Source organism: Ambystoma mexicanum, chromosome 5p (genome assembly GCF_040938575.1).
Source record: "Ambystoma mexicanum isolate Mex_15411 chromosome 5p, UKY_AmexF1_1, whole genome shotgun sequence".
NCBI lineage: Eukaryota > Metazoa > Chordata > Amphibia > Caudata > Ambystomatidae > Ambystoma > Ambystoma mexicanum.
In genome coordinates, this window is record NC_090930.1 from 880,730,112 (window position 1) to 880,743,897 (window position 13,786).

General features: G+C 46.8%; 1 protein-coding gene across 5 annotated transcripts in view; it reads left to right on the forward strand.

The window, feature by feature from the left end:
- HECW1 (HECT, C2 and WW domain containing E3 ubiquitin protein ligase 1) overlaps positions 1-13,786 on the forward strand; it is a 1,624,660-nt gene that overhangs the window by 771,113 nt on the left and 839,761 nt on the right. For all 5 annotated transcript variants that reach the window (XR_011274209.1, XM_069613305.1, XM_069613307.1 and 2 more), the window contains one exon: positions 13,215-13,309. Coding sequence is in view for 4 of the 5 variants with exons in the window: in XM_069613305.1 (XP_069469406.1) it covers positions 13,215-13,309 (95 nt within the window). In the remaining variant the exon portion in view is untranslated. The remainder of the gene's footprint in view (positions 1-13,214; positions 13,310-13,786) is intronic.

Below are 13,786 nucleotides of genomic sequence, written 5' to 3' on the forward strand. Positions count from 1 at the left end.
AAACTAAAGAGCAAAAGCCAATCTTCTGGCCGCCTAAAATGGGTCATGACTGTTAGGGAGAATTCTCTGTAAGGCTAATTTCCCAAACCTAGTGAGTCCCCCAGCAGCTTTGCTGGATTTTTGGGGTTTATTTTTTTTCTCTCCTGCTAAGAGTGAGATTCTTTTTGCTCCCACTCGTAGATATGATTTGAGGTGTTCCTTCAACTTTCCATGTGTTTTAAGGACAGTGTCCAGGTGAATGGTCAGGAGACTCCTGCCATTAGGGACACTAGGGCCAGCATAACTGTGGTGGATAAATCTTTTTTTCAGGCTGAGGATGTTGCTAAGGCACCCAAACGCCTCACCAAGTTAGCTGGAGGGCCTGTGCAGATGCTTCCCCAATTACCAGTTCTCATCCAGTGTAATGACATGACTGTGAAGATACCTGTCAGCATACAAAGTGAGGTGCCAGGAAGGGTTCTGTTGGGTAATGACCTGAAAACTCTTGGAGTAGTGTCACATACCCCCAGACCTCCTAGTAAAAGGTTACAGGAGCTCACCAGACCTGCAAGAGAGAGAACCATGAGAGGTACTCCCCAGGAGATGATGAAGAAAGATATCACTCCTACACCACTGAAGTTACAACTTGCTATCACTGAACAAAAAGAAGCAAAGGGGAAACCCAAGACTTCCAAGAAACAGCCAACAGCAAGCACTCCAGTGCTTCCAACAAGGACTTCCCTGAGGTTGTCCAAAGTTACACCTGTAACTCCACCTCCAGCTGAAGCTGAGAGGGGGGTACAACCCTGTATGGTGGAACTAGACTCAGAAGAAGAGCTAGTGGAAGGCCAGGAACTCATTGGAGATATGGATCCTGTTGACCATCCTGAGCTGCAGTCTTTACTGGCAGAAGGTGGACCCAACAGGGCAGACTTCAGTAAGGCACAGAGAGAATGTCCAACTCTGGAAGGTCTTCGCCAAAAGGCAGCTTCTCAGGCTGATGGGCAAGAGCCTGGGAAGTATAGGTTGCACTGGGAAGATGGCCTCTTCTAAAGTGAACCAACTGAGTCTGCACCTGAGACTACAAGCGGCTTGTAGTACCTCAAGAAAACAGACAACAGTTCTTGCAGCTAGCCCACGAGATTCCTTTGGCTGGTCATTTGAGTTTCAAGAAGACCAAGGAAAGGATCTCACTCTACTTTTATTGGCCAAAAATGGGGGCTGAGGTAGATACGTTTTGCAAGAGCTGCCATACCTGCCAGACTTCTGGTAAGGTTGAGTCCAAGAATGTGGCACCTTTAGTGCCTCTCCCAGTAGTGGGAGTCCCATTTGAGAGGGTAGGGATTGACATTGTTGGTCCCCTTGATCCCCCAACCTCCTCGGGCAACAGGTTTATCCTTGTTGTAGTGGACCATGCTACTAGGTAACCTGAGGCAATTCCTATGAGGACTGTTACAGTTCAGGCTGTGGCTAAGGCCCTCCTTGGTATTTTTATCAGGGTTGGGTTTCCTAAGGAAGTAATCTCTGAAAGGGGGTCACATTCTATGTCCCACTACATGAAAGCCATGTGGAAAACCTGTGGAGTTACTTACAAGTTCCCTACCGCCTACCACCCTCAAACAAATGGGTTGGTGGAAAGGTTCAACAGAACCATGAAGAGCATGATAGGTGCTTTAGAGGATCCCCTTAAAAGAAAGTGGGACCTTCTATTGCCATGCCTACTCTTTGCTTATAGAGAAGTCCCTCGGGAGGGAGTAGGTTATTCTCCCTTTGAACTTCTCTATGGCCATCCAGTCAGAGGTCCATTGGCCCTGATTAAGGAGGGGTTGGAGAGTGCTCCCCCCCAAGGCAGTCAGAGTGGCTGACTATGTGATAAGTCTCCGAAGGAGAATGTCACAAATGATGGCAGAAGCTAGTGATAACCTGAAAGCTGGACAAGCCCTGGTCAAGCATTGGCATGACCAGAAGGCTAACATGGTTGAGTTCACTCAAGACCCGCTAGTTCTAGTTATGATCCCAACAAGGCAGAGGGCCTTGCAAGATAAATGGATGGGACCCTTCAAGGTTGTGGGTAAACTTGGAGAGGTGAACTATCTGGTGGACTTGGGCAATCCCAAGGAAGCTCCTAGAGTCTTCCACACCAACCGACTAAAGGCGTATGTCTCCAGACCTGAAGTAGGAGCCTTGCTTCTAGCTTCAACAGAAGAGAAAGAAGAGAGCGAAGCTCTACCTGATCTCCTCAGAGGCTTACCGTTGGACGAAAAGATTGAAGGAGTAAATATCTCTTCAAATCTGACAAATGAGCAACAAGAAGAGTGCAAAGCCATGTTAAATCGGTTTGCCTCTCAGTTCTCACTTTCACTAGGCTTGTCCCATTGGGGACAGCATGATATACTCACTGGTGACTGACTGCCAGTCAAAAGCAGAGGATATAGAATGTCAGAAAATGTAAGGACCCACATTAAAGGGGAGGTCAAGAAGATGCTTGATCTCGGGTTAATAGAGCCCTCTACTAGCCCATGGTCTAGCCCAGTTGTGTTAGTACCAAAGGCAGGATCCAAAGAATTGAGATTCTGCGTGGACTATAGAGCTCTTAATGCAGTCACCAAGACTGATGCCCACCCTTTGCCAAGGACAGATGAGTCGGTGGATAAACTTGGTTCAGCCAAGTTCCTCAGCACATTTGACCTTACGTCAGGCTATTGGCAAATAGCCCTGGCAGACCATGCCAAGGAAAAGACTGCATTTTCTACCCCAGTTGGCTTATACCAAATTAAGGTTATGCCTTTTGGATTGAAGAATGCACCTGCTACATTCCAAAGAATGGTGAATCAGGTTCTGAATGGGATGGAGGACTTCTGCATGGCATACTTGGATGACATTGCAGTATTCAGCCAAACCTGGGAAGAACATGTGAACCACTTAGGATATGTTTTGCAGGCTCTTGGACAGGCCAATCTGACCATAAAGGCAAGTAAATGCCAAATTGGTCAGAGTAAGGTGGTCTACCTTGGGCATGAGGTAGGAGGTGGAGAAATAAGGTCTTTGCTCAGTAAGATTGAAGCTGTGCAAAATTGGACAACACCTACTACTCAAACCCAGGTGAGAGCTTTCCTAGGCCTCACTGGGTATTGCAGGAATTTCATTGAGAACTATGGGACCATAGCTTCTCCACTGAATGTGATCTCCCCTCCAAAATTCCCTAAGAAGATCAAATGGAATGAGGAATGCAGTCAGGCCTTTGAAAACCTGAAGAAAGCTCTTTGCCAAGCACCAGTACTGAGAGCTCCTGACTACCACCAAACTTTCATTGTGCAGACAGATGCTTCTAATGTATGTATAGGTGCAGTCCTTAGCCAACTGGTTGAGAAGGGTAGGGAGCACCCCATTTGCTTCATCAGTAGAAAACTGAAAGATCCTGAGACAAGGTGGGCAACAATCGAAAGAGAATGCTTTGTTATTGTGTGTGCACTGAAGAGGTTTAGGCCATACTTGTATGGTTCTACTTTTGTTATTCAGACTGACCACCAACCCTTGAGATGGTTAATGCAAATGAAGGGAGAAAACCCAAAACTATTGAGATGGTCAATCTGCCTACAAGGGTTTGATTTCACCATTGAGCACAGGTCAGGGTGTCACCATCAAAATGCTGATGGACTCTCTAGGATGTATATCATCGACTAGAGGTATGAGGTTCATCCAGGAGTGGATTAAATCCTCCTGTCCCTTAGTCTGGGGCTGGGGGGGCGAGTGTTAGGGAGAATTCTCTGTAAGGCTAATTTCCCAAACCTAGTGAGTCCCCCAGCAGCTTAGCTGGATTTTTGGGGTTTATTTTTTTTCTCTCCTGCTAAGAGTGAGATTCTTTTTGCTCCCACTCTTAGACAGGATTTAAGGCGTTCCTTTAACTTTCCATGTGTTTTATGGGCTATGGGGACTTTTACTCCATAGGGTCTCATGTGTTTTTTTGATGTGGGTTACACAGCACCCTCCATGCCATAACCCAGGGGTGTCGTCGCGACCCCCCAACATAGACTCCATACCCTGGGACTGACTACTGTCTCCCAGGGCATGTAAAGTCATCATTGGCTTTGCTAGTCCCAAATTATGAACAGAAACCAGTACAAACCATCATATTGTGGACGTATTGGTCGGGGCAATTCGATTGCCCCGGGGTCTGTTGTTCTCCATCCCCCCTGATCGAGTTTTGGCTGGTGGCAGTGGATACTACGTTTTATATTCGACCGCAAATATATCTCTATGGGATTTTCCCATCGTTCGAGGCTACCAACTTTAATTATTTAATTCTTATAGCCTCGAACACACCGCCAGTTTATTTATTTAATATTAATTCGCCGGTTGGTATTTTTTGCCAGAACTCGATTCTAAAATGGCGTTTGTGTTCGCTTCTGTGACTCCAACCCAAGTCAAGCCCTTTGTTCCACTTTTTGGCGGGCTTCTCCACAGAAGTGGTGCCACTCTGTCTGGGTACCACAGGGGGTGTGGGAGGGGGTTTAGGCACCCTGGACTTGGTAACTCAAGTTGCATGTTTGATTGACAGCTAGGCTGAGTGAATGGGGGTGTGCTGCATAAAAGCAGGGCTTTGGGGACTGGAACTTCAGACGTCGCCACTAGACCTAAAGAATCCGAGGAGGGAGAAGCTGAGCCGGCCTGCAACGACGACACCACCGGTGGAGCCCTGCTGAACCGCCTCACCACTATTCCCAATGACAGAGGAGATCTCCAGCCCAGAGAGTCTTCTTCCTTCGATAGGTGGGGATAACCAGTCTACCTTCTTTTCGCCTTCCTGGAGCACCTCGTGGCCGCCTTGCCTGTGCCAAGCACCCCGGCAACCGGGATACCATGGTTTCACCATTACCGCGAACCGAAAGGGTAGTACCTTTGTACCGGAGAACTCTGTGGCTGGTTTCTTCCCTGGCAGTGCAACGACCTTCATCTTTCCTCCACGACGAGATCTTCTCTTCCTCTGGACGACGCTGCGACTTGCACCTGCTGCCAGGAACAACTGCCCCCGCTGGAGGATCCTCTCTATTTAAAGTACCGTGTTCCACCTGGCTTCCCTTGCAACCGATTGAACGGGGTGTATTAAATCCTTGTCTCTCGAACCTGGGTTAGCCTGGGACACCTTAGCTAACTTTTCTGAACTGAACTAAACCTTTTTCAAACTACCTCCACAAACTTCGAAGACTCTGTGTAACTGTCTGATCTTGGGCATCTCCCGCCTGGCTCCCTTGAAAGTGGGCCTGGCACCTAAACTTCCTTGCTCACCAGTAGACTGTGCCTTCCTAACTTGCTGTGGTTCTTTTAAAAAAGTGTTTTGTGTGTGTGCTTCCATAATTCTGCTTTTCCCTCCCTTTTTATTTAACTTGTTGGAGTGCCATCGAACGTTAAGCGCTCACCTCTGTCTGGAAATAAGTGGTGTTAACTAAGACTTGTCCAACAAGTAATCAGGGATGTACATATGATAATAGTGATTGTGTTTTGAACTTATCTTACCAATTTAATGCTAGTGTGTTTTCTAAGTGTGTGTTAAATAAATAATTATATAATTTTACACCCAAGCTCTGGTCGGTGTTTGCTTGTGCTACTGTATTTCTGTACCTATTGTGTATGCTCTGTATACTGCCGAACTCTTCTTGAGGGAAGTCTGACTGCTCAGCCACAGCTACCAAGTGAATCTGTGTGGTATAGACTGCTACCAAGTGGGTTTACTGCCAAACACCTGTAGTCTTAAATATTCTGCACTGGTCCCTAAGGGAACTGCACAGGTTTCTGCCTAACAATGACTAACCTAGCACCACCTTTCAGGCCACTTAACATTTCATTTGCTTGGCAACCACTGATGGCTGAATAACTGATCAACCCCCTGCAGCCACAATGCCCAGATTTGTAAAGGAATAGTGTATACAAAAAACGAGGGGCACCTTACTGCTTGCAAGCGCTCAGCTCCCACTGCATTGTAGCTTACCTCTGGGAAACCATGTTAAGCCTTGCAGCCTCCCATAACTCAGGAACTGTGGGCTACAAGCGTAGATCATGACAGCCCTTCCAGTCCTCGTGCGCCCGGCCTCTAACTCCTCCTCCTCCCGTGACCGGGGAGCATCTGCACCAACGCAACCCGCCGGGGGACCAGGCAGACTGGGGGAGGGGGAGCAAACCATGAGAGCTAAGTCCACAATACTGCGACCCTCTCCAATACCTACCAAAGAGTTGCTGAGGCCGGCAAATGGCCAAACCCCAGGTTGTGGCTGTCTCCCAGGAGACTGAAAAAAACACTGCAAAAGAGAGGGAAGGATGGCACTTTTATCCCTCACAGGATAACAATAGAACACAAAAATAAAGAGTGGGTTCACTTTGCGGCATGTGTCCCGAAGGCAGGCGCTTTTATGCAGGTAAGGAATGTTGCAAGGAAGGGGGAGCAAGAGGTCATGCTCTGTAGCCGATCCTAAAAAGGGAAGTGTCCCCCATGGCAGCAGTTTTGGTCTTCTAAATTCATTGTACATTTACTCTCTATACTTGTGCTCCACGTTGGTGGCAGGGGAGCCGACTTATGAATTTCCCGGGGGGGGCCCAAATACAGGAAGTGACATCACTGGCAGTTATATGACCGCAAATTTACATGTAATCGCCAACTTGGTGCAACGGCGCGCGGGGGGGCGGGTGTTGGCACGCGCAGAACAGTGGAAACATTGGCTAGCATGCACTGCATATACTAAAGTCAAGAAAGAAGGAGATTTAAGCATTCGAGTTGCATTCCAGTAAGACATCACTGCCCCTAGTCCACTGCTCTATAATTGTCCAGCAACACAACTAGGATGGGGGAATGAAATGCTTGCTAAACAGAAGGTACAGCTGCAAGGTGGAGTACCACCACCACCACCCAAAATAAAGTTCCCAATTCAAGGGAAACGAGAAGTAAAGACGTTTCCCGATTAAAAACTACCAAGCAAGACGTGTGTGGTGCCATAGTTCAGTAAAACATCAACAATTCAAACTTACAATAGTGCTGCTGTAGATTGGCCAGCCACAAGTGAAATTTGCTAAGATGTTACCTCTGGGTAACCAGATAGAGTTAGGGATGTAGCTTAATATTAAACCTTTCAGTGGACACATCAGATGTGCTGCTGAAGTATAATGCAATCCTGGCTGAAGTATAATGCAATCCTGGCTAAAGTATAATGCAATCAAGTGTGGTTTCAGACTTGGGGGGAAGAGTGTTAACTGCTTTTAACATTTTAGTTTACCAGAAATTCTGGTAAAGTAGTGTACAATATTAAAAAGCAGTTACCCAGGCTCACCTTGCACCCAGGTGATGTTTGGGACTGATGGAAGCACTCGCGTCTAAATGTTGTAGCCATGGTTGTCTCCATGTTTTAAAAACTCCCACTTTCCGGGTTTTCAACATTCATTTGAAACATCCCTTATTCAAAAAATGAAGGAGTCAGTAAAAAAGCCAATGCTGAAAAGCCTATTTCCCACAAGTATTGAGACCCAAAGGGTAAGAGCGACTGTATAGCAGACCATGCCAATGTAGGATACTCCAGGATTACCTTCAGTCAAAATTCACCCACTGCAATGTTCCTAAATTCAGATAGCAGAGTAGTGTCTGACTGAACCTCAATCAGCTCTTCCTGGGCATCAAATTGATGATGCACCACCTCCTCTGCCAGAAAAGTCTGCATCACCCAGTCATTAATGCCAGCATTTACTTCAGGGAAGTATTCATCAAAGCTGGACCTTAATGTTTCTAGGTGGCTTGCCCAGCTCCAACTGTTCTTTTGCAAAGGTCTAGCTTCCTCTTGAAGGCAAATACTTTTTTATTCATTCTTTCCTCTGTTTTCCCATGCCCCCAAAGGTGGGATTGGGAGTTTCTGGGGTGGTGAGTTCTAGTGGTCTTAGTTTCCTTTATAAAATACACAAATCGCATAGTATGTCAACCAGACAATGAATCATTGTGTACAGCTTAAAGGGGGCCACCTGGCCCAAAGCAGCACACTAGGAGATGTATTTTGGAACAATCAACATTGTAAACACACCTCTAGTTTAGATTGTAAAGAGTGCTTGTGCTGCAATTGCAGCACCCAGTTAATAAAGTTCAGACTTAAAACACTTGATCAGCATTCAGTGAGTAAAATAACCTTATAAAAATAAAATGCAGCTTTGCATAAAATTACAGAGAATTTTGGGATTATCAGGCACTGGCAAGTGGGCTCTGCTGTTGCTGTGGGAGAAGTGAGACTTGCAATGGCGACAAATTTAAGGTTAATAGCTACCGTTTATCACAACATGGCAGGCCAGCATAGATCTTAAAGGGATGGTCTAGTAAAAAATGTTATTTAAAAAATAGATAGGCAACATAAAAAAAAAATACTAGCATTCTCCATTTAAAACTTCCTATGTAAAATTTTGAGCTATTCAAGCTCAAAATTCGCAAAAGCAAGCACATGGGCGCATTGTGAAATGGGGGCCCTCCTGTGCTGGCTTTTGCTTTTGCGGCACTAATGAAGGAAAAGCCAGCCAGCTGTAGTAAACAAAGGCTACCGCTGAGTGGCTTTCCCTTCATTAGTGCTGTAGGCGGAGGACGGGGACCAGAGACCAGAGCAGGAAAGCTGCAGCTGAATCTCGGTAAGTGCTATTTATTTTTTTTTTAAAAATAAGCACTAGCTGCAGTTTTTTTTCTAAGTTTTCCAGGCTGGAGGAGCCCGGAAAACTTAGAAATAAAACCGCAGCTTTAAAAAAGTTGTATTTATGTTTGCGGTCGCTTTTGAAGCGACCGCAAACATAAATACAACGTTATTGTGTTGGAAAACGCTGTGGTTTTTCTTTCCAAGTTTCTCAGGCTCCTCCGGCTCAGAGGAGCCTGAGAAACTTGGAAAGAAAAACCGCAGCGTTTTCCAACACAACCGGAGACCCAAAGTGAAAGCCAGAGCAGGCAGAAACACACGCGGTTATGTTTACATGCCGCGTAATGTTTCTACCTGCAGCTGATTTCCCATTTGGGGATCTCGGGCTCCCTGTGGGGATCCCGAGAGACCCAAATGGGAAATGCTAAATGCTGCGTTGTCTGCCTAAATCTGCTTTCCCATTTGGGGCTCTCGGGCTCCCCGTGGGGAGCCCGAGAGCCCCAAATGGGAAAGCAGATTCAGGTAGAAACAACGCGGTTGTTTTCCGCAGTGCCGCGTTGTTTCTGCCTGAATCTGTTTTACCATTTGGGGCTCTCGGGCTCCCCACGGGAGCCCGAGAGCCCCAAATGGTAAAGCAGATTCAGGCAGAAACAACGCGGTTGTGTTGGAAAATGCTGCGGTTTTTCTTTCCGAGTTTCTCAGGCTCCTCTGAGCCGGAGGAGCCTGAGAAACTTGGAAAGAAAAACCGCAGCGCTTTCCAACACAACAACGTTGTATTTATGTTTGCGGTCGCTTCAAAAACGACCACAAACATAAATGCAACGTTTTTAAAGCTGCGGTTTTATTTCTAAGTTTTCCGGGCTCCTCCAGCAGGACAACACTGGTAATACCGTATAGAGCCACATTATCGCACCGCCCAATTATGAGTTTGAGGGCAAAGGTGGAGGAAAATCCTCCAGCAAGAAGCTGGAGGTATTTCCTCCACCATACCGCCCAAAATAGAACAGTTTGGGATATTACCACCAGCAAAATTCCTACCAGCAGTAATACCGCTTAAATCCACCATGGAGTCCTATGGACTCCAATTAATGGGGACTAACACTGCCTACCACCACTTGTAATCCGGCAGTAATACCGCCAGACCAAGTGGCAGTAATGGTAGTACAGTTTGGTGGTATCTCGGCAGATTTACAGGCCACACAGAGACATCGCCTCTCTCCATGTTGTCTTTTATTGTAAAGTGGATTACCAGGTTTCAGACCTGTAAGATGCCCCTGTCTCCTCAGGTGACTCAGACCCCCACCATTCCTGTCTCCTCAGGTGACTCAGACCCCCACCATTCCATCCTACATAAACTTGATGCCCCCAGGCTGTTCTTCTAGTCTACTTTTATTCTACCCATGTAGATCCAGGAACGTCATACTCCTGTTACTTTCATGGATTATTTTACTTCCTGTTCCTTAAAGCCAGGGGTCTTAAACATGTGGCTCTCCAGATGTTTTGGACTACGACTCCTATGATCCATCACCATTCACTATGCTGGCTGGTGCTGATGAGCATTGTAGTCCAACACATCTGCAGAGCTAAAGGTTGCAGAACCCGGCGTCCAAGCAGAGGCCTGGAACTCCATACTGCCACAAGCACCTTATCATTTGACTCTGGCTCTGAAATAGAGATTTTATGCCGGCCCTTTACCCACAAACACTGGTTGTTAATATTATACCTTGGAGCTGCACGCGTTAATAGCACTAGTGCAAGAAACGTTCAGGACGGGCGGTAAAAAGACTTCTGTGAGTCTTATGCGTCCTATGAGTTCATAGGGTTTGGTTGACCAGGGAATAGCACACGAGGCATGGAGTTGGGACAGGATGGCAGGTTAGCTGCTGGAAACCTTTCAGGTGGCAACCGTAAACCCATGAAGAGGGAGCGGAGATGTGCAGTGCTTCTTTGCCCCCCTGATTCTCTGATTTGTCAGAGCTACATTTTCAAAGCCTCTCTCTGAATGGAGCATGAGTGCATTCATCTCTCAGTTGACTCAAACAGTTATTATTCTGTCTGCGTCTTTCATTTGTTATAAAACAGCACCCAAGGTTGGTGGCTCTCAGGGGGTAGGGAGCCTGGGACGCTCCAAGGACAATGAACTGGCAGCCAGGGGGTTTTAGCAATGCGCTACTTTTGTAAACAAAATGAACCCCCAAAAAATCTTTTTTTTTGTGACTGCACCAGCAAATCATCAAGAATCGATTACTGGGAGAGAGGCTGCAGGAGAGCGATTCCCCCTTATTTGTATGGTACAGTAGCACAGATAGGAGAAAGAGGTTGGTTGGCTATCGACTTACATCTACCTGTTCAGTAGCACACCTGGGAGTGGGTAGTTGAACTGGCTTTGGGGTCCCCGTTTCTCTGTGATAGCATACTCTTGAGGGCATCATTTTTTAATGAACATTTAATTGCAACTGCATGTGTATACCAAGTGCTTAATTTGTAAAACAGTAGGTGCCTGTGCCCAAATATGTTCTGGCACTTCTGTGACACTTGGGCAGTTCCACAGCACTGCTGCCACCCAGGGTCGGACTGGGACAAGAAATAGGCCCGGTCACCCAAAAACAAGTGGCCCACCCCTCGGCTCAAAAAAGTGGCCCACCCCTCGCCTCATGACACTTGACCTCTGTTGATATCACCGGAAGTGATGTCATTTGACCCCACACCAAAGTGACATCCCGGGAAGCGATGAAACACAACCTTTCACCCCTTGACAAAATAGGAAGTGGCATCAAATAGCATTGTTCCTAAGTAAACTACACTACGAAAAATATGGTTATGATTTCACTAAGGTAATATACATTTCACACAAGAATGGATCACCATACGTATCATTAATATCTGTGTGTATAGATCCATATTGTCAAATTACTGTGACTCCAAGCAGACGTCCAAGGCCACATGATAATATGGTATTATATAACACTTACCCTTAAGCTCTTTTTTATAGAACAAATATGCATACAATATCACCCAACCTGTGTTGGTACTCCTATCAACCCAAGAAGGATGAAAGGTTTTTGAAGAAGAAAAAATGAAAAAATAAATGTGAAAAAAAATTATTTTTCCCCCCAAAAAAATTTCAAACCTGACCAAGTATGGCCTGAAACCGGCCCTTACTCCCCAGGGACGATTTCGGCCCAGCCAGGGGCCAATCCGACCCTGCTGCCACCACCCATAGTGCGACAGAGGCCGGGCGTTTGTGGGGCCTCAGGCTCCATTAGGAGCCTATTCATGAAGACAAAAAAAGCACACACCTTCTTTTGCTGCGATGACCATCATCAAGGCAAAAGGTGTGCGCTTTTTCTTTTGTCTTCATAAATAGGCTCCTAATGGAGCCTGAGACCTCATAAAGGCCTGGCCCCTTTCGCACTAAGCATGTGTGGCAGGGGCCGTGGATCGGGCTGCTGCTTGTTAATGAAGCAACAGCCCGACCCTTTGGTCATTTAACCTCTTTTTTTTTTTCCAACTGTGGATGCGCGCCCCCCCCCGGGCATGAGGCTGCGGCCCACCAGAGGGGCGCGCCCCACAGTTTGAATACCGCTGCACCTAAGCCCATACACCATTGAGTCCTAGAGTCCTAGAGGGGAGGGCTTAATCGCACATTTTCGAGATTATACCCGGCCGGAGAGAAGTGATGTAGCATCGATGGAAAGGGCCATCGATGCTGCATCACTTCTCTCCGGCCCGGGGTGGGGGGGCTCAGCCCCGACTTGATTTTGCCGGGGGGCCTCGGGCCGCGGAGCCCCCCCGTACTCGGCGGCCCCTGGTTGGTGGTAGAATAATCTATCAGAGATCACACATTTTACAGGTGAAAAAGAAAGAATATTATAGAACAATGTAATGGGATGGAAGGAATGTTCTAGAACGATAAGTCAGTGTAGTGTTTTCTGAAAGCTGCTGCTACAACCAGGTTTCTCCCCCTGCTGGGAGTGAAGTTTGGCGAGGATTTACCCCTCTAAGCAGAGTAAGATTTCTGCACAGGATCTGCATCATGGCAAAATTTGCCTGGTGAGCAATTGCGTTAAAACAAAACCTGTTGGTCACGGGTCTGCAACCTGTGAATCAGAAGATGGTTGGGACTACAACTCACATGATCCCTCAGCATTGACTATGCTGACTAGGACCCATGGGGTTTGTAGCCCAAAACATCTGGAGAGGCAAAGGTTGCAGACCCCTGGCCCTATGACAATGTTGGCATTTTTGCACTTGCACCACTGCAGGGTTTCTAGAATATGACCCGAAGGGCCACATTTCAGAGGTTTTGCATTGGTGCCGTTAGCAATAGGGCAACATATGCCCTACAGCAAAAAGAAAAACACATGTTCTACCAAAGCCTTTTGCCATCTGGTTGAAGGACTAGGACAAATAATGCCTGTACATGTTTTTGCACTAAGCCAATTGTTACCCTCGTGGTAATTGCACTTGCCCTGGTGCAAGGTTTCCCTAATACCGCACTGCATGTCTTAGACCACGAGAACATATGCAAAAGCTCTGCGGGTCCCATGTGAGATTGTTCTAACTCTCTCCTTTTTGCCTTCATCTTCACAGCTGAAACCAAGATCTGCTTCAAGTATTATCATGGCGTGAGTGGAGCCCTGCGCGCGACGACTGCCAGCATCACTGTGAAAAACCCCTCTGCGCCTGTGAGTTGCACTGACTGCTGTACACGCTCGTTATTGCTACAGCTGTTGCTTGTGCCTGTTGTGCCACTTTTGTCCCTAGATTTATAATACCACGTGCTGACTCTTCAGCCACCTTCCGAAAATATGGAGGTGGCAATAAGCCTTCATTTGTCATTATGAACCAAGCACAGACTCATTGATAAATCGTAGTCTAACTCGCCAGAGTGCATTTATCATGCCACCATGCAGGCGTAGCTGAACAACTGAGGCACCAAACGCCTTTGATACACAGAACTGCATAATCTTCCTCACCACTGTGTTTCTGAGTGATGGAATCCCTCAGAAACCATGTATTGTGCTCCCTTTTCTAAGCGCTGTATTGATACTGTAGGTAGAATGATGGGATTGGCCGGTCCTGCCTGTGACTGCAGGCAGAAGTCCGAGAAGACCTCTAAAACCGATGCTGTCGCCAATCGGCTTAAGAATGGATTAGTTCCA